The 17,715-nt window shown below is 42.9% G+C and overlaps 1 protein-coding gene across 1 annotated transcript in view; it reads left to right on the top strand.

Annotated features, from left to right (window-relative positions):
• The first annotated feature begins 3,507 nt into the window (after nucleotides 1-3,507).
• The window catches only part of NEB (nebulin), a 205,240-nt gene continuing 191,032 nt past the window's right edge, over nucleotides 3,508-17,715 (top strand). The window contains exons 1-11 of the mRNA XM_066621543.1: nucleotides 3,508-3,579; nucleotides 3,773-3,982; nucleotides 6,607-6,714; nucleotides 7,584-7,688; nucleotides 9,168-9,272; nucleotides 9,463-9,567; nucleotides 10,409-10,513; nucleotides 14,142-14,246; nucleotides 14,425-14,532; nucleotides 16,218-16,334; nucleotides 17,169-17,270. Coding sequence (XP_066477640.1) covers nucleotides 3,508-3,579; nucleotides 3,773-3,982; nucleotides 6,607-6,714; nucleotides 7,584-7,688; nucleotides 9,168-9,272; nucleotides 9,463-9,567; nucleotides 10,409-10,513; nucleotides 14,142-14,246; nucleotides 14,425-14,532; nucleotides 16,218-16,334; nucleotides 17,169-17,270 — 1,242 coding nt within the window. The remainder of the gene's footprint in view (nucleotides 3,580-3,772; nucleotides 3,983-6,606; nucleotides 6,715-7,583; nucleotides 7,689-9,167; nucleotides 9,273-9,462; nucleotides 9,568-10,408; nucleotides 10,514-14,141; nucleotides 14,247-14,424; nucleotides 14,533-16,217; nucleotides 16,335-17,168; nucleotides 17,271-17,715) is intronic.

Below are 17,715 nucleotides of genomic sequence, written 5' to 3'. Positions count from 1 at the left end.
GACAAAAGAACCCATGGTTTGCTAATAGCTAAATCCTATCCATCTATGGTGGTGGATTTTGTGAACTACTACTGGACGGGCCAGTGGCTGGAAATGTACTCTGCCATTCAGTGGGCCACAGCCTCTAGCTCAAAGGACTGCTGACCCATAGAATCTTTGCTGTCCCCCACTGTTGCTGGAAAGTTGGTGGCAAGGATGGTTTGGGAGAGGATTGTGGGCAGATTGGGGCAGGGAGCTGGCTGGGCTGGAAGTGGGAAGGGATGGATCTTGGTGGCACTAGTGCACCCAGGATTTATGCTCCCTTCCTGGCCTGAATCCTCCCCTCCCGCATCTTGAGACTCTTTAAGATGAGAGTTTCATATTAAAATATCTGTGACTCCATGAACTTGAAATTAATGCCTTGGAGGGAAGAGAGGCATGGTTGAGTATGCATGCATACGTGCGTAGGAAATGCCACAAGGGCAGCAACAGCTGCATAGTCGGAATCCTTGGATTGGGCCATGAACTACACCTAAAATGTAGGCTCTTGGATACTGGGAATTTTGCTTCTGCTGCGGCCCCTTTTAAACGTGTTGGAGTTCTTGAAAACTTCTGTGTTCATGCATTGACCCTACCTGCAGGAATGCAAATACCTGTAAATCTTTATATATTTCTGGGAAGGGAGAATCTTCATGAAATTTCCAGCAGTACAATGAAGCCCACTATCAACTTATTTCTTCAGTCCAACTTCTTTTTCTTTGAATCGAAAGAAAAGATGTGTTCCATTATGAATAATCTTGTGAAAAATAATGAGGCCTCTTCTTTGTTTATAGTACTACACAGAAGAGGAGATCATTGAAGAGGGTGAACCGGTGGAGGTAAAAGCCTCTGTTTGATGCGCAAACTTCTTATTTTGTGCATTTTAAGCCCTTTTCAGCTTTTGTGTGCTTAAAAAAACAAGCAAATAGGATTTTTGTTTACTACATTGAAGTCATGGAACTGAATTATAAGTAGCAGTAACAAGAAACAGTAACATGGTTTGTTTTCTTTAGAATATTACTGTTATTCAGAGGGATGCCTGTAGGTCCCACCCATGCTATGTGGATGACACTGATTTGCAAAGGGTACTAATTGCAGTGTCGTCTTTTACTTATACAGTTGTTCCTTCGCTCAGTGCTTTGTAAGCTATTACAAAGCTATTAGATCAGCTTTTTAAACTGCTTACTTTCCTTTGGATGGCTGTAGATGGAAGGTGCAATCTGCTTCCCAATGAGACCATGGCTAATACTCGATTGATCATGGTGATTGTGGTTTGTACCAAATATCTTTGCGTATATAACCTTACCTCTAATCCTGACATTGAGACAATTGGACTTTCATCTGAAGAGAATGGTGTGAATAGTTATCCTTAATGACTACTAAATAGAATAACCATTTAAGAAAAAAATCCACTCTGAAGATGTCAACAGAACTTTCTTCCTGAAGCCTTTTATGTCCATACACACTCTTTTCCATTCATTTGTATGTCATTCATTTTCAACATGGCTCTTTCCATGCTGTTGTCCTATTGTTTGTTTCTGGTTGATGTGTCATAATGTCTTCGTGATTAAAAAAAAATAAAATTAAATGTATCAATGTTTTATCCATGGAAATGGCATCCTGATTTAGCCAGTCTCATGCATTTCCTCTTGCAAGGCTGTTAAAGGTAAAGTATTCACTTATGGTAGGATAAACATAGGAAAGTGCCTTAGACAGAGTCCATTGTTCAGTATTTTCAACACTGATTGGCAATAACACTTCAGGCTTTCAGGGAGGATCCTTTCCTTGCCCTATATCAGGTCCCAGGTATTGAATCTGGTGGTATCTTTTGCATGTAAAGCAGATATTCCTCCACTGAGCTACAGCCCCATTACCTATGATATATAGTTCCAAATTTGGGACTCTGTGAATGAAACGGAAACTGTAAAATAGAATACAAGGATGCTGTGATTTGATAGTTTTTTTTTTTAAATCCTTTTTTCTGGATAACCTTTTTAGACACAGGATGAGATGTTTCTTCATGCAGACAATGCTTCTAAACATTTGTGCTAGCCACCCTAAAGGTATTCCACAGGGAAGAGACAGTGGAAGAGCATCTGCTCTGTATATAGAAGGTCCCAGGTTTGATTCTTTGCCTCTTCTAATAGGACAGAGAAAAATTCCTGTCTGAAATTTTGGAGAGCTGCTGCCAGTCTGTGTCAACAGTCCTGATCTGGATAGATCAATGGTCTGACTCAGTAAAAGTCAGCTGCCTATGTTTCACTTTCATGCCAGATGATGTTTTATACACGTTTAAATCAATAACACACATTTCAAAATAACTTTATTTTTCTCATGACTTAAAAAACTATTGTTTATGATCTAAGCATGAGTGGTAATACTCATACTAAAAAATATTCATTCCCCCCCCCAAAAAAAACACAACAAAAAACTGAGCTGTGCTATACTCGCAATTCACTTTCAGGTGAATTGTTTATGTACATCTCCAAGATTATGAAAGAATGCTGTCTTCTGACCATGCATTAAAAAAATCTTGTATGCTCTTTTCAGAAACACTGATTATTCTTGTAAATTAATTCTCTGATTGTGTGTTATAGTTTCATCTCACTAGCTTCAGTATGATTACACCAAAGTAAAAAAGTGTTAAGAGTATTTCTGCTCTTTGAGTCTATTCCATCATTGACCTACACTCGGATTTCTTCCTGACGTCAGTGGGAATTCTCTATGTGGAATGATGGTGTGATAAACTCTTGTGAAATCTAATCCCCTTGGTGAATAATCAGAAACCTTTATTTAGAAACAGCCAACTGTATCATAGCCAGGCCGCTCTCACAGATACAACATGGATGATAGGTGTCATGTTAGAATAATAAGCATACAGGATGTTCCTCAAATGGAACGAAATGCTTACTTTTTTGGTCCCTGTCCCGCCCTGCTCCCACCAAGGCATTGCTAACTCAGGGCAGATTCAATTTTGTCTTCTCATGTTCCCTCAGGGTCCCTGGGAACATATTCATATTGGCAGAGTGAACTGAAATCTCCATGGATACAGTTGAAGTTTCTCTTCAGTGATTTCTGTAGTCATGCTAATCAATTTTTCAAGTTCTGAAATAAGAGATATCAGCTTTGCCCCCAAACCAAAGTAGCAGCTGTAGCTGTGGGGAGACGAGTTAAAAAAAAACTGGATTCAAATACAGCCCAGGTAGTATTGTGTATTTTGGGAACTTTTAGATATCTCAGTTCCCATGCAAAGATGCAGAGGGCCCTTGGGAAGAGCCTAGCACTGGGCTTCCCAAGGTGCCCCCCACTCCTGGTGGCACACTGGATGCTACCACTGTCACTGATACGGAGTATTCAGGGGTCAGTGTGGTCAGGTGAGCCTCTCACAGGCAGTGAGTCCCTTGACCCTACCTGGCCAAGCACTGACATCACCCCCCCCCCCCAAGAACTGAAACTGTGTTGAATGACTCGGTTTTTCTGACCTTACATATGTTTGGCAAAGCTGTTCCTAGTATTTGTCCCTACTACATCATTTCAGAAGTCCTTTCATCCACTGAGCAGGCATATGAAAAGATATGATGTGGCTAACATGTGCAAGGGCTTATGCATACAGAAATTTTATGCATATAAAGTGTTTATATGCATATAAACATGCATACAGAACTAGCATTGTAAAAATAAAAAGGAGGCAAAAGGCTCTAACAGCAGTGTCAGCTGGGCCATTAAAACCAATAACATTTCTTCACATTGCTAGGTGATAACTGAGTACACTGAGACCACATACACTACCGGATCTGCTCCACGCACCACAGTCACCACAAAGCATACTTTGGAAACCACGGGAGGCACTCAAAAGGCCTCACCTCCAGTCAGAAAAAAAGTGGTACGAACAAAAGTGGATTCGTCGAAATTTGCGACACCTTACCTGCAACACAGTTCAAAGATGCAAAAACTCTTCAGTGATGTAAGTCAACAGTTGTTTGCAGGTCTTTATGAACTTCAAAGTAATTTTGCACACATGGGTGGGCTATGACTAACAACCCAATGCTATCCTGCTCTGGAACAGGCAGGCTGACTGGCTTGCGCTGTTTCCAACACAGGATTGGGGCTGGCTGCAGTGCAACCAGGGCAAGGGGAATCACTTCCCCTTACTCTGTGTTGTGCAGCAGCAGCCCAAATGACTGACTTGGTCAGTGTGAACTCGCCTGTCCGCTGGCACAGCAGAACTGGATTTGGCCTTGGAGGCTGGTGCACGTCTATGCGCCAGTCTCCTAACTCCTGAGGTGGTGCAAAAGTACCTTACAGCACTTTTGTGACACCCAGAGGCTGGTGCAAGGTATTTGTGCCAGCCTAGGGCGCTGTTTGGATTATACCCTAAATTACATATATGTGACATATTGAATTTTATCTGCAGTTTAAAAAATGTTTCATTCAGTGGTTCCTATACTGGTGGGTTGTGACTCACAGCCTAGGAAGCACTTAGCTTTGGCCCCTTAAGAGGTTGGGGGGGGGGGAAGGTAGCAATGCAATCCCCAGGACCACACTGCTGTTGGGGGAGGGGGGTTTCTCACTTACCAAAGAGTATGCCAGCCTCCAGGGGCTGCAGGGAGCCCTACAGATGCCTCTGCAGGGCTTCCCAACCCTCTGTAATATTTAAAAAAAAAACAATTTAAAGTCACTTCCTGTTTATAATCATAAACAGGAAGTGGCTTTGAATCAAGGTTTTTTCCTATGACAGAGGCTTGGGGAGCCCTATAGAGGCATCTGCAGGGTTCCTGAGCACCCCTTCCCCAAGGCTGGGATACCCTTATGTAAGAGGAACCCCCCCCCCCCCCACAGCAGAGCAATCCTGGGGATTACGTTGTTGCCTTCCCCCCTCCTCCGCACATACTTACAGTTCTCCCAACTCCCTTGTACGAATTTGGGAAGCACTGGTTTAATATAGTTTGACATTGTTCTAAAGCTCTTTTAAAACAAATGCTATGGAGCAATATCTCTGATATTCATTGCTCGTATTTTCTTTACCAAAGTTGAGTAACAACTGTCAATCCTTGGGGTAAGAGGGCAATCCTACTCATCAGAGTCCTGTCCATCTGAAAATACCAACCAAGTCTATGACTTTACTAGGGGCCAGTTGCAGATTCTATCCAAACAATACTTTGGGAGACCCTCAGACTAACATATCTTCTTCTGTCAGGCTGTGATCCTCCCCATATCTTTCACACCTGGGTAAGGGCCCAGTCCTAATGGGCCATAGTGCTAGTGCTGAACTCCAGCACCGGCACTGGGTGTTGTAAATGTGCCATAAAGCACTTTCCTCTGAGGAGAACTTTGGCGGCTTCCCGGTGCCCATGGATTACAGCAGTCTCAATTTTGGCACCACTGTTCCTCTAGGTACTGAGGAGGATAGAATTGGGCTGCCTGGCAGCACAATTCACTCAATGTCCACATCTTCAACATTATTTTTGGAAACTGCCTTCTCTTATAAGAGAGATTAATTGATTCCTCATAATGGAGATTCCTCAGACATGATGAGAGGTCTGCATTCCCTCAGAATTCAAATGGAGCAAAATCATGGAGCAAAATAGATGGAGCATCCAAATATGTGCTTTCACCTCAGAAATTATATTTCTGATATAAGCACTGGTGGGGGGGGGGGGAGTAAAACAAAACATCCCACAACTGTAGTGTGGGAATTGGGCACTTGAGTACTTAACCTCTGCTGTCATTTCTGGTCTGATTACTGTGGTTTCTAGCCTGTTTGTCCCACATGCTATTTATGGTCCTAAAAAAGCCACTTCTCTTGAAAGCCACTAGCTATAGCTAGCAAACATGGGGGGAGGGGGAATGTATGATCAGGCTAGAAGCCTCAGCGGGAGTTAAGTGCTCAGGCTCCCCAACTCCCCCCAACTGTGTCTTTAGGCTGTTTTGGGCAGCCTTGTACTAATTGTAAAAAAATAAAATGAAATCTGAGTTTAACGCATGCATTCACATGCATGTGTGATTTTTACCCTTGGATTTTAGATGTGTTTTTTACAGCCCAATCCTGTCCAGGACTGTGTTGCTGGCTGCAGCACTTTGCAACAGCAGAAGACACTTCTGCTGTTGCAAAATGGTCACCAACAATGCACAAAGTATTCTGTCAGTGAACGTTTTGGGAGCACAGCCAAAAGAGGTGGCAGTGCTTTTTGGCTATTGCTGGTTCTTTCTATGCCCATAAGAGAAGATAAGGCAAGGGTGGTTGGGGGGTAGGGGGGGTTTGAAACTGGGTGGGGGGGAAGGGAACACACACCTGTAAATAAATATATGAATTATCTGGAAATCATTATAAAAATGGAAGATATCGTTATGACCCTTTGCTGCTAATTATGCATTAGTATTGGTGTATGTGCTGTGTCTGTTCTCACTCTCCCACTAGTTTGGCCTTGCTTTGGGCATTCTTCCCAGCTCTATTCTTTAGAAAAAACATAAATACACTGGACTATGCTGAGCATTCCACATTATGTATAGTTTAACACTTACTGTTATTAAATTTTATTTAATAAAGGATATTAAATTGACCTTTTTCTGAACTTTTCCCCCCCCCAGAAAAAATACAAAGAAAAGTATGAGAAACAAAAAGGAAAACCCTCTGAAATCACAACGGACACCCCTCTGTTTAAAAGAATCAAGAAAGCCCAGGACCAGCTGAGTGAGGTACACGGTGGGAGTGTTAGGTTGTTAAGCTAGAAGGCACCTCTCTCTGGTGCTATTTTAGCTCTTGCCAGAAAGGCAGGAACCACACAGATAATGTTACAGCCAGCCAATCTGGAGCCTGGGGAGAAAGTGTTGCTGAAATTCCTCATGCAGGAAACTGCAGACTCAACATTCCGCTAGAAATTCTAGGATTCAAATTGGTATTTAGGTGCCTGTGATGTAAGAAGGGGGAACCAGCTTGTCCTGGTCAGCTGAAAAAGAAATACACATGTATCCAAGCGAGGAGAAATGTGCAGAAAAGCTGCTTCCATGCTTTGGTTCCCTTGCTGAATTGAGAACTGTGCACGCAAGCTGAATAGAGATGTGCATGCAAGTACCGGTTGCATGCCTTATGCATATTCAGATATGAAGACATCCAAGGCAACCTCCATTTTTTACTTCATGGAGTAGGTAGGATGTGGTGTGGGTGAACCTTTCTGTAGGTGCATGTGTTGTAGGTGCACATTTCTATTTGCAACACAGATAGAAGTAATCTGAATGCACATCCCCCACAACTCTCTCAGGCTCTGTGCATGTTATGCACACAAATGTCATCTGGACTGGTGACATGGTGTGTGCTTGCCTGGGGCAAGAATGAATTAAAACCTTTGTGCCTAAGCAATTTCTAAACAAATGGGAATAAAACATGGAGTTGGACCAATACAAAGAAAGGGTTATTTTTTCAAAGCTTGAATTATTTATAGCCCATTCCTATGGGTTTGTGGTAGATGCAGAACAAATGATAGTTATGACAAACCTACATTTCAAGCCAGTTATGATTTTTTTGCTATGAATTCCACGTTTGTGTGATATAGTGTGCATTGCTGTAGGTTAAATATCGTATGGCTGGTGATTTGGCTAAGACAAACTGTCATGTGGATGAAAAGGCAAGAGACATTGAACATGCAAAGAAGGTCTCTCAGCAAGTCAGCAAGGTAAGTCACCCCATGGAATGGTGTTGTAATTAATGGTAATTGCTACTACTCACACTGATGCTTGTACAATGCACACAAGTGGAATTTAAACATGGGTGGCCCATCCATGAGGTGAGGTGATGCCACTTTTTGCATCAACAGTTGATTGCAAGAGGAAAGAGAAGGGAATGGATTCAAAATGCCCTTGACCCTGAATCTGCCACCATTGCCTTGCTGCAGATGTGAGTTGCATTGATTGCTTTCTGCCCATTGAAAACCAGAAGGAAGTGGATCATCTACCTCTTTACCTTGCTTGTGCAATCTCTTCAAACTTGGAAGTGGGAACTTCCAGTTTTATTTTCAGGGACTGTATGAATGAAGGAAACCTTTCATTTTGTGTGGTCCCTGTAAATAAAACTGGAAAACCTGCACTTCTGGATTTGAGGAAACTGCTCAAGGATCATGGTAAAGGTTTTCTTTTTCATAGCACAGAGGTGGCAATGGTGGACCCAAGATAGCATTGAGCGGCATTTAGGGTTGTGTCACCCCTGGGTGCAGGGTTAGTTCATTGTTTTGGTGTGATTTTTGTTTTCCCTGAATCACACAGAATTTATTTTGTGAGAAACCTACTTTCAACAACACCTGAAGAGACTTTGAATCTTCAGATTGGTGGGAGACATGAAACCATGGGAGAGCATGGACCATTCATGCTCCCTGTTCTGCATGCAGTCTTAAGCATTCAAGTAGCTCCAGAAGAGCTTTCATTTGGGGCAGTTTCCAGGTATTAGGCAAACTGGATCAATGTGCCTGATAACTGCAAGTCACACGTGAACTACAGCAATCCCCCATCCTGATCCTCACTATGCCAAATGGGAACCTGTGGGGGTGGGAGGTGAGGAGCACGTTGTTCTCATATGATTGGACAAAAAACCCTATGCAACATCGTACCTCTTCCCTGCCCCCTTCAGTATTTCTTTCTGCTCTTTTGGATTATGCTAAATTGTGAAACCAGCAATAGTGAGAACCTTCCATTTGGATGCCACCTAGATTTAGTTGTAATTAGTCTTTTGAGACTGAAGGTGGCCAACAACGTATCACAGAAGCTGGTCCATGTACAATAAAGATAGGACCAGCAACTGAGGAGTGAAGTACAGTCAGATTTCACCCAGAAGACACCACTCATTGTTTCCTATGGAAGACCCTAGAAAAGAATGTACTTAGATCAGATCAGCATTAGGTGGTTTGAAATGAAGATCAAGAAGATCCCTCTCTAGCCAATCACAACACAAAATAAATCAATGTAAGAGAGATTATAGACTGCAAAATCTCCTAAGGCTGCAATTATATTTGCAGTTTGCCGGGAGTAAGCCCCACTATACATAATGGGACTTATCTTGGAGTAGGCATGTATAGACTTGCATTGTAAGTGTAGGCTTCTGGCCAACGCAAAGAATTGTTCCCTTAGGGATACTATAACCAATTACCAATTTGTCTGTCTAGGTTTTGTACAAACAGAACTGGGAAGAGAATAAGGAGAAGTACCTGCTCCCCCCTGACGCTCCAGAGCTTGTGCAGGCAGTGAAAAATACAGCCTTGTACAGCAAGGTATGTCAGGCCTTGGTTAGACGTATCTATATTCCCAGTAATTCAGTGTCTACCTCATTATTTCTTCTAACTGAAATATGTATTTTTTGATTGATTCCATTTTTATTGTACCTTTCGACATGTATGGTCCTAAGGCAGACCTCAGGGTGGTATTTCTCTGTTCTCAAGCCAGTATTTCTCTTTCCTTAAGAAACGATACATTGAAGACTGGGAATCAGACAAATCTCTATTTTATCCTTATGATGACAGTCCAGAATTAAGGAGAGTAGCTCAGGCTCAAAAGTCTCTCAGCGATGTAAGTACTGATACCCTAGTGGTGGTTTTGTGAATCTGTGTGGTTGGGAAAGGGGTACCACGCTGACATTCCTTGGAAGGTTAATTCTGCATGCAGCATGAGGCCGCTTATTTGAATGTGGATGAGTGTCACTTTGTTCTTCTAGAGCTGAAAGGTAAGGACAATGACTTGTCATTCAGACAGTCTCAAGCTGTTAACAAATACCAGGGATTGCCATCTGCTTGGCATCTGGCTATTCTAATTGTTGATGGAGACCAGCAGATGACCATGTATGTAGCTACCTTACAAGGTCAGACCATTGGTCCTTCTAGACCGGTATTGTCTCTACTGATTGGCAGTAATTCTCCAGGGTTTCAGATATAGATCTTTCCCAGCCCTACGTGCAGATCATGGGAATTAAAGTTGACACTGAACTGGGGTGGATGGTGAGACTGTGTAAGGAACAGTTCATCCTTTTCAGCAACCATTCATGTTCGTCCTGGGAAAACATGATTTTACAATCCTACTAGCACTGGTGCCATTGAAATGTTTAAGACTCTGTGCCGCTGTCCATGCCAAGGCTCTCAGACATGCAGAAGTCTTGAGTGAAAAGCTGAATTCAGCACCTTGTGGGATTTCACCCCTTAAGTGACAAAAATGCATGTGATTTAAAGATCACGTTTTGTTAGCTTTGCTCACTTAATGGTGCAGAACTCTATAGTGGATATGCTAATTTAATAAATCAAGTCTATTTCGTCACGGTGCAGGTTGGCTCCTCTGTGAGTAGCACTGTAAAGCAAGAACAAGAACAAATGCTCCCCTTATTTAAACATCCAGTTCTTCTCTCCCCCTATTGTTTCAGATTGTCTACAAAAAAGGACATGATGAACGCAAAGCTAAATACACTGCTCTGCCAGACCCACCAGATGTGGAACTTGCCAAGAAAGTAACCAGGCAGCTCAGTGATGTGAGTATTACTTTTGGGTTCATTCTCGCGTAAACATGTCCTTGAAGAACTGAGAGCAGCAGAACTGTCAAACAGCCCAATCCTATGCACGTCTACTCAGAAGTAAGTCCCATTAGAGTCAATGGGGCTTACTCCCAGGAAAGTGTGGCTAGGATTGGGCTGAAAGTCTCTCTATAATATCTAGAGGGAAATAAAAATATCAAGAGTCCTCAGAGGAGAATGTAGCCTTGTCACACTGCCTTCTGTAATGATAAACATTCTGCCCCTGTCTTAGCCCCCCGTTTTATTATGAGGGCTGGTACCAGGTTGCTGGAGGCATTAGTGCAAAGCCCTTGACAGATCCCCATGATGCATTGGACTCCCCTGCTCCCACAAACTTACCAGCATCAATCTCTCATGTGACTCACATTGCCATTGTCTCTGGTACTGGACGAATTCTGGTCTACCTAGGACAGCCCTCTGTTGGGAAGAGTCCTAGGCCAATGCCCAAGCCTGGCTACTCCTGCTCCTGCTCCTGTACTTGCTTCCAGCCTATCTCTCTTTTCATCCAGACAAGCACAAAAAGTGCTGTTCTTCATATCTGTGTATTAAGAGCACTCCTTTGAAGTTTCTGAGTGCTTCACGTATTTCTGCCTTATATTTTTGCAAGGTCCAAACATAGGCTTATTGCATAATTTCTCAAAGTCCAGGTAGCATCAACCCTAGTCATTAAGGATTCTTACATAAGTCACATATGCCTCTCAATCCTTTTTTTTTCTAGGCTTGCTTCTCATCCATTCTTTTCTCTCTCTTTGCCTTTCTCCTTGTATGTGCACTGTCTAGCATATTAATAGGTTAGATTAACTGATTTAAGAATCCTCTTTTGGTTTATAAGAACCTTCAATTAACTAAACACCAGACTTTAAAGAACTTAAAATATTATTTTTTTTAAATGCACAAACTGGTAGTTGGGGGAGGGGGTTGCCATCTTAAAAGAGGTTCTGTGCCACAGAAGAGAGTGCCTTTTCTAAGGGCCCAATCCTATCCAAATTTTCAATGCCAGTGCAGCTGTGCCAATGGGGTGTGTGCTGCATCCTGTGGTGGTGGGGCAGTCACAGAGGCCTCCTCAAGATATGGAAACATTTGTCCCCTTACCTCAAGGCTGCACTGAGGCTGCACTGGTGCTGGAAAGTTAGATAGGATTGGGTCCTAAGATGTCTCCTGCTGTGACATGTGTGCATATTCTAAGAGCAGAGTAATCTTTTTTTCTTGTGGCTAAAGAGTGATTGCTTGTATTCATTTACAAATTTGGTCAGATGAAATCAACTGTTCTGTAATATACACATTAAGAGCAATCAGTGTATCATTCGTGCTGCTTATTGTAACAGTTTCTTTATGTACAGTATTGTGGGTGGCCATGCTGGTCCATTAGGAGAAAAATCCAGAGTCCGATGTAGGGTGATGCCTTTGTTACAACCAATCAAAAAGTGATGAACTATGAAAAAGCACGCTTTATAGGATTTAATTTGAAAACTTGCTATTTGATATCTCATTATTTTTGCTTTGGTTCTGATAAAGGCATTACCATACTTGGTCTGTGTAAAGTATACAGGCACACAGCCCAGTCCTAAGCTGCCCAGGGCGAGGGGCTGCAGCGGCACTGAAAATGGCTGCCACCACATCCAGTACACTCCAGGCAGCCGCCGGTGGCTCCTCAGGAGAAGGGGATTGTTACCCTCTTCCCCCGGGTAAAGTGAATAGCCCCGCAATGGGGCTACTTGATTCTCTACTGACCCAAAGGTTGGCGGAGAATCAAGAACCTCTTTGACAGGCGGTGAGCCCGACATGGAGGCTCTGGATCCAATGGAGCAAAGAAAGCTCCACTGTCTCGCCTTCCCCCTGCCCGGCTCCACCCCCTGGTTTGTAGGCACGCCTCCTCCCCGCCCTCCTCCCTCTACCTCCCCCTGCCCTGGAAAGCCTTTTGCCCGCCTCCCTCCATGCCTTCACCTACCTCACCCCTATTCGATGGTCTATGTGACTGCTGAGCGGCGGAACTCTGGTGCTGACTGCCGCTGGGCTACCACCGGCAGAGCACCAGCGCTAGGGCTCACAAACGTGCCTTAAGGCACATTTGTGACAGTGTGTGCTGGCGGTGAGCTGGCGCACCAAGCTCAGGATTGGGCTCACAAACTATCTTGTGTGGAGTACAGTAATTTAATTATAGAAAGCTCTTCTGAAGAGACCTAAAAGGAAGTTCAGCTAAAAATGGAATGAATTCTCCTTTCTATATTTAGATTATTTTTCCATTTCCATACAAAATAATGCTTTACACATGTTCAGCTTACTGACTAAAAGTAAGAGCAAAGAACACCTATATCTGATTTCATGTGTTGAATTAATGGCACAACTAATGGATCCTGTAACCATGATGTATGACTAATCAAGCTGATACTTAGGCATAATTACAGTAACCTAGTATCAGGAATGGAAAGAGGAACGTATGGAATCTAAAGAGATCAAAGTGATGCCAAATTAATGTGGCCGTATCGTTTGTAGTAAGACAGTAAATTTAAACTCAGAGCCAAAGTTGATTCTCTTTTACACTTTTTCTTACATTAGTCATGAATTACTGCATTTATACCCTTATTGTAGTGTGCTACAGCCTCTCATTTTCTCCAGTTTAATTTTTAGATAGCAACTGTTACTTATTTATATTTCACATTTCTATACATCCCTTCCTCCAAGGAGATCAGGGTGGTGTATGTAGTTCTTCCCTTCCTTTTGGCCTCACAACAACCCTGTGAGTAGGTGAGGTCGAGAGATACTGAAATAATGATGATGAGGCCATTCAGGAGTTCTAAGAGACCAAGTGTTTTCCCCCCCCCTCCTGCTTATCAACACTACTGTTGCCAATGGTGACTTTTATCCTGGAACAGCTATTTGTGTATGCGTGTGTATGGGTTGGTGGGGGAATCCAGACTATGATTGTGGCAGGGGAAAAAGGTTAAGGCCTTTCTCTGCCTACACCATGGTCCCAGTCTGCACCAACTTCCCAGCAGCTGATATTTTCAAAAGAAAAGGGGGAAAAAAGCATGCCCAACACATAGCAAGGTCTGATTTGACCAGATTAGGATTAGTAGGCAGCTTCAAATGACCTTGAGACTCTTTGTTCCTGAGGGATATTTTGTGTCTACCCAGGGACTGGTAGTAATAAATCTTTACGGAGGGTCTTTATCTCCAAGCTAACAGTTGATAAAGTACAATGCATTATCATGAGAAGGTGACAGACATATATATTCAAGTTGCGTTTCCTATCTCCCAATAACACTGAAATGAAAATTAAGCTTTAATTAAATATTCAAGAAGGGAGAAACCAAAAAATAAGCAGTTTAATTGGAGCTCTACTGACTACCATATGCTGAGTCAGAACCTTGGACCATGTGCCTCAGCATTTTCTGCATGGGCTTGCAGGGGTTCTCCAGTGTTTCAGAGAGGTGGTTTTTCCAGCCCTACTTGAAGATTCTGGACCTGGGATCTGCGGCTTGTGGGTCATGTGCTCTATTACTAAACTGTAGCCTCATTAACAGATTAGATTTGATGCTTTGTCTATAATTGATTGTCTCAAGTTCAATGTTTGATTTTGTTATAGATTAACTATCATGATGACTATAATAAGAAGATCAAGGGCAAATGGAGCCAGACTCCTTGCTACGACGTTGCAGTTGCCAAAATGAACGCTGACAACATTAGCACGGTAAACGAATGCTGGAGAAGCCCAGCAAATTAATAATATCCATTCTGCTCTCAGATAATTACATTTATGCCTACAGTCTGTGCATAACTTTTATTTCTATTCAAGTTCTTATTTAGATCAATAGTTTACTGAGCTGAGTGAATTTGATACGTCTGGTTGTATCATGTTTCTGTTTTAGAGAAAATACCAGGAGGACTGGGAGAATCAGAAAGACCAAATCTACTTTATGCAAACAGAAACGCCAGAATATGCTGTTAACAAAAAGGCAGGAATTTCTGCCAGTCAGGTATGCTATGAATTCTAGTGGTTTCTTGAGATTGGGCACAGTTTGGAAAAGCTTAAAAACTTGCTGATCCATGTGGGATATGATGAATCTGGATCTGTGCCAGCCATTTTGCTGGTGCAGAACCAAGGGGACTGAGCGAGACGGGAGAGGAGAGAACGGGAATAGGATCCTGGCACATGCTGGTGCAGCTGGGACGCATCTTCTCCCTGCCCCACCTATTGTGTCCTGAGCCACACACTCCCCCATTCCTCCGCCCTGTTCTTCCCAGTGCAGCCACCCCTCCACAATGGCTTGCCTGCAGTCCTGCACGTGGCCAGCTGTGGAACTGGACCTTTGACGCTGCTGCTGTTTGTGGTGGCGGTTCTGGAATGGCTACTATATGGCCATGTACAACAGTGGAACTGCTGTGCTGCTGTTGTAAAGCCCAGAATTGGATTGTGAGTGAGGCTCTGGCACACCTCTTTGCTCTTTGCCAAACTAAAGGTATTAGGTTGTATATCAACCCTGCTATGTGTGGAAAGAAGTTGCCACACAGGAACTCCCTGCCACTTCTTCCAATAGCAGCATGCAATTTCTCCTGAAAATCGGTTTCTGAAGTTTTGGGGACAGCCTGAAGCAAGTTGCGATTTGACTTAGGTTGATGCCGAGAGGGGAGAATTTGTGAAATAGCCCCTCCTTTCTTCTGCAGATGGTGCCTTCCATTCACACAAATCCAAAATTAGGTGATTACAGCCCTCAGACATTTGATCTTCCTGGTTTGAGTACCATATTATCTTTCATTTCAGCATAAAATATATTTTAAAAAGGTTTCTTTAAAAATGAGAGCCACTTTTTAAAAACATTTGTAGGTATGACACATTCTGCTTTCACCACATGAGATGATCACAAACAGATGCTTCAATCAAGCAAAAATAGCCAACCATGAGCCATAAATGGCACTGAATCGCCTTATAGTCTGAGCTGCAATAGTTTTCATAATTGAAGAGAAGAGCAGTCCAATCCTAACCTGTTCTGGCACAGCGGAGTTGTGGGGCCTCCACTATATCCAGTGCAGCTTAGGAGGAGGCTGGAGGGCTCCTCGGCGTCAGGGGATATTTTTCCCCTTACCCTGAGTAAGGCCCCAGCCTGCCCAATGGGGCTACTTGGGTCTTCAGCAGCTATTTAGCTGGTGCAAGTCCGAACAGCCTTGGGTAGGTCGTTCAGGACTGGGAAGGGGAATAGGATACAATGGAGGCCTACTCCATTGATCCCACCCCCTCCCATTTTCCACCCTTCCCCCCACCCAGAAACACCCCCACCCCATCCCTGCCTCTGTCCCACCCTCCCATGATCCTTCCGCTGCCTGTCACATCTCTTACTTCCACTGGCAGCCAATCTTCTGAATGTAGCACCAGCAGGGTAGCGCAGGCTTTCCCGCCAGTGCTGTTTACTCTCTGGATATCTCAATAAGCTTTATAGCACACTTGCAACACCATCGGCCAGTGCAGGAACCACTCCGCTGGCATACTGTCAGGTTTGGATTGCACTGTGAATCTCTTAAGATCCTCAAATGCACTTTAATTTAGTCTGTAAATGTTGTCAATTTTTTTTTAAACTTTGGAAGATAAGATAAATTTTGCTAGATGTTTGAGCCACTTTGAGTATGCACATCTGGAAAAATGATGACCATTTTACAATTTCTGTAGGTGAAGTATAGGGAAGATTATGAAAAATCCAAGGCTTCTACGGATTATAATGTGCTTCCAGCTACGGAGAATCCAATGCTCAAGCATCTAAAACATGTTGGAAGTATTGTGAATGATGTAAGTAGGCTGCATTTCTCCAGGGATTTTTTTTATTCTGGTCCTATCAAGAATTCATATATTTATTTCTCAGTGGTGGATTTGTTATGTGCCTCTGTTATGTGGTAGAATTCTGGACCTGTTCACTTCAGATTGCAGGTGTCCGGGGTCATATTTTCAAATGCTTCTCACAACAAAAAATACACTGCATGCAGAAAATGAGAACACTGGAGGGACATCTAGCACAGAGGTCTGTGCTAGATGTCCCTGTATTGTTGGTTGATGCCAGCTACTGAGTTTTTCTGCTTGGGGCAGGATTCAAAAATATGACTCCCCACCTGCCATCTGAGCAGTTCAGAAATCTTCTGCTTCAGCTGACCCCCATGCTCTGCATAATTTGTAGATTGGGCTCTAAGTAATGTGCTTTAAAAGGGATTTCAGATAAATTCCAACTAAGTGTTGTGCATTGCCAAACCCTGTTCTTTATAAATCTTACCCAAGATCCATTGAACTATGCAACAGAAAAATTCATGGAAGACAAATCTATCAACAGCTGCTAGTCTTGATGGCTTTATGTTACCTGCAGGTTAAGGATGGTGCACCTCTGAATCCTAGTGGTTAGGGAGAAGTAGTGGGAGAGAGTTTTTGCTTTTTTGTTTTTTGCTTGGAGACTTCCCAGAGGCAATTCAGAAAGGGATGCTGAACTAATGAACTGTTGGTCTGATCCCACAGGGCTTTTATTATTTTCTTGTATCCTGATTAGGAATAAAAAAATAGATTCCAATCCAGATATTTCAGAATTTGCTAAACTGATTGGTTCTTTTTATTTTTTTTTTACATTATTTTCCCTGCCAGAGGTTATATAAGGAAGCCTATGAAAAAGCCAAAGGAACCAGCATTAACTACTGTGACACTCCAAAGTATCAGATAGACAGTGTGATGAAAAACTTCAGTGAAGTAAGTATTGTAGCACTTGCTCCTGTTTGGGGAACCAGATGAGACTCCCCTTAACCAGTGTAATGTGTGGCATTTCCTTTCCAGGTGAAATATACTGAACCATACAAAACCAACATCTTGGGCCGGTACGTGGGCACCTCTGAAGACCCGTATCAAGCACATTGCATGAAAGTGGAAGCAATGAAGAGCGACGTAAGTGTGGGTGCCTCACCAGTTTCCCTTACTCAGAGGGAGTTTGTAGTGGTCCTCATTAATTTTTGATCTTCCCCTAGAAAAACTACAAAGCAGATTATGAGGAAGACAAGGCAAAATGCTACTTCCCACAGACCATCACTCAGGAGTATGAGACTATAAAGAAGTTGGACCAGTGCAAAGATGTAAGTGTGACTCCTCTACTCATTGCTGTGAGATGCTGTCCTGATTGTCTCTTTATCATGTGTGAAGT

The sequence above is a fragment of the Tiliqua scincoides genome, chromosome 1, assembly GCF_035046505.1.
Source record: "Tiliqua scincoides isolate rTilSci1 chromosome 1, rTilSci1.hap2, whole genome shotgun sequence".
Lineage (NCBI taxonomy): Eukaryota > Metazoa > Chordata > Lepidosauria > Squamata > Scincidae > Tiliqua > Tiliqua scincoides.
The sequence above is the reverse complement of the archived record's forward strand: the minus strand, read 5'-3'. Positions and strand labels throughout refer to the sequence as shown.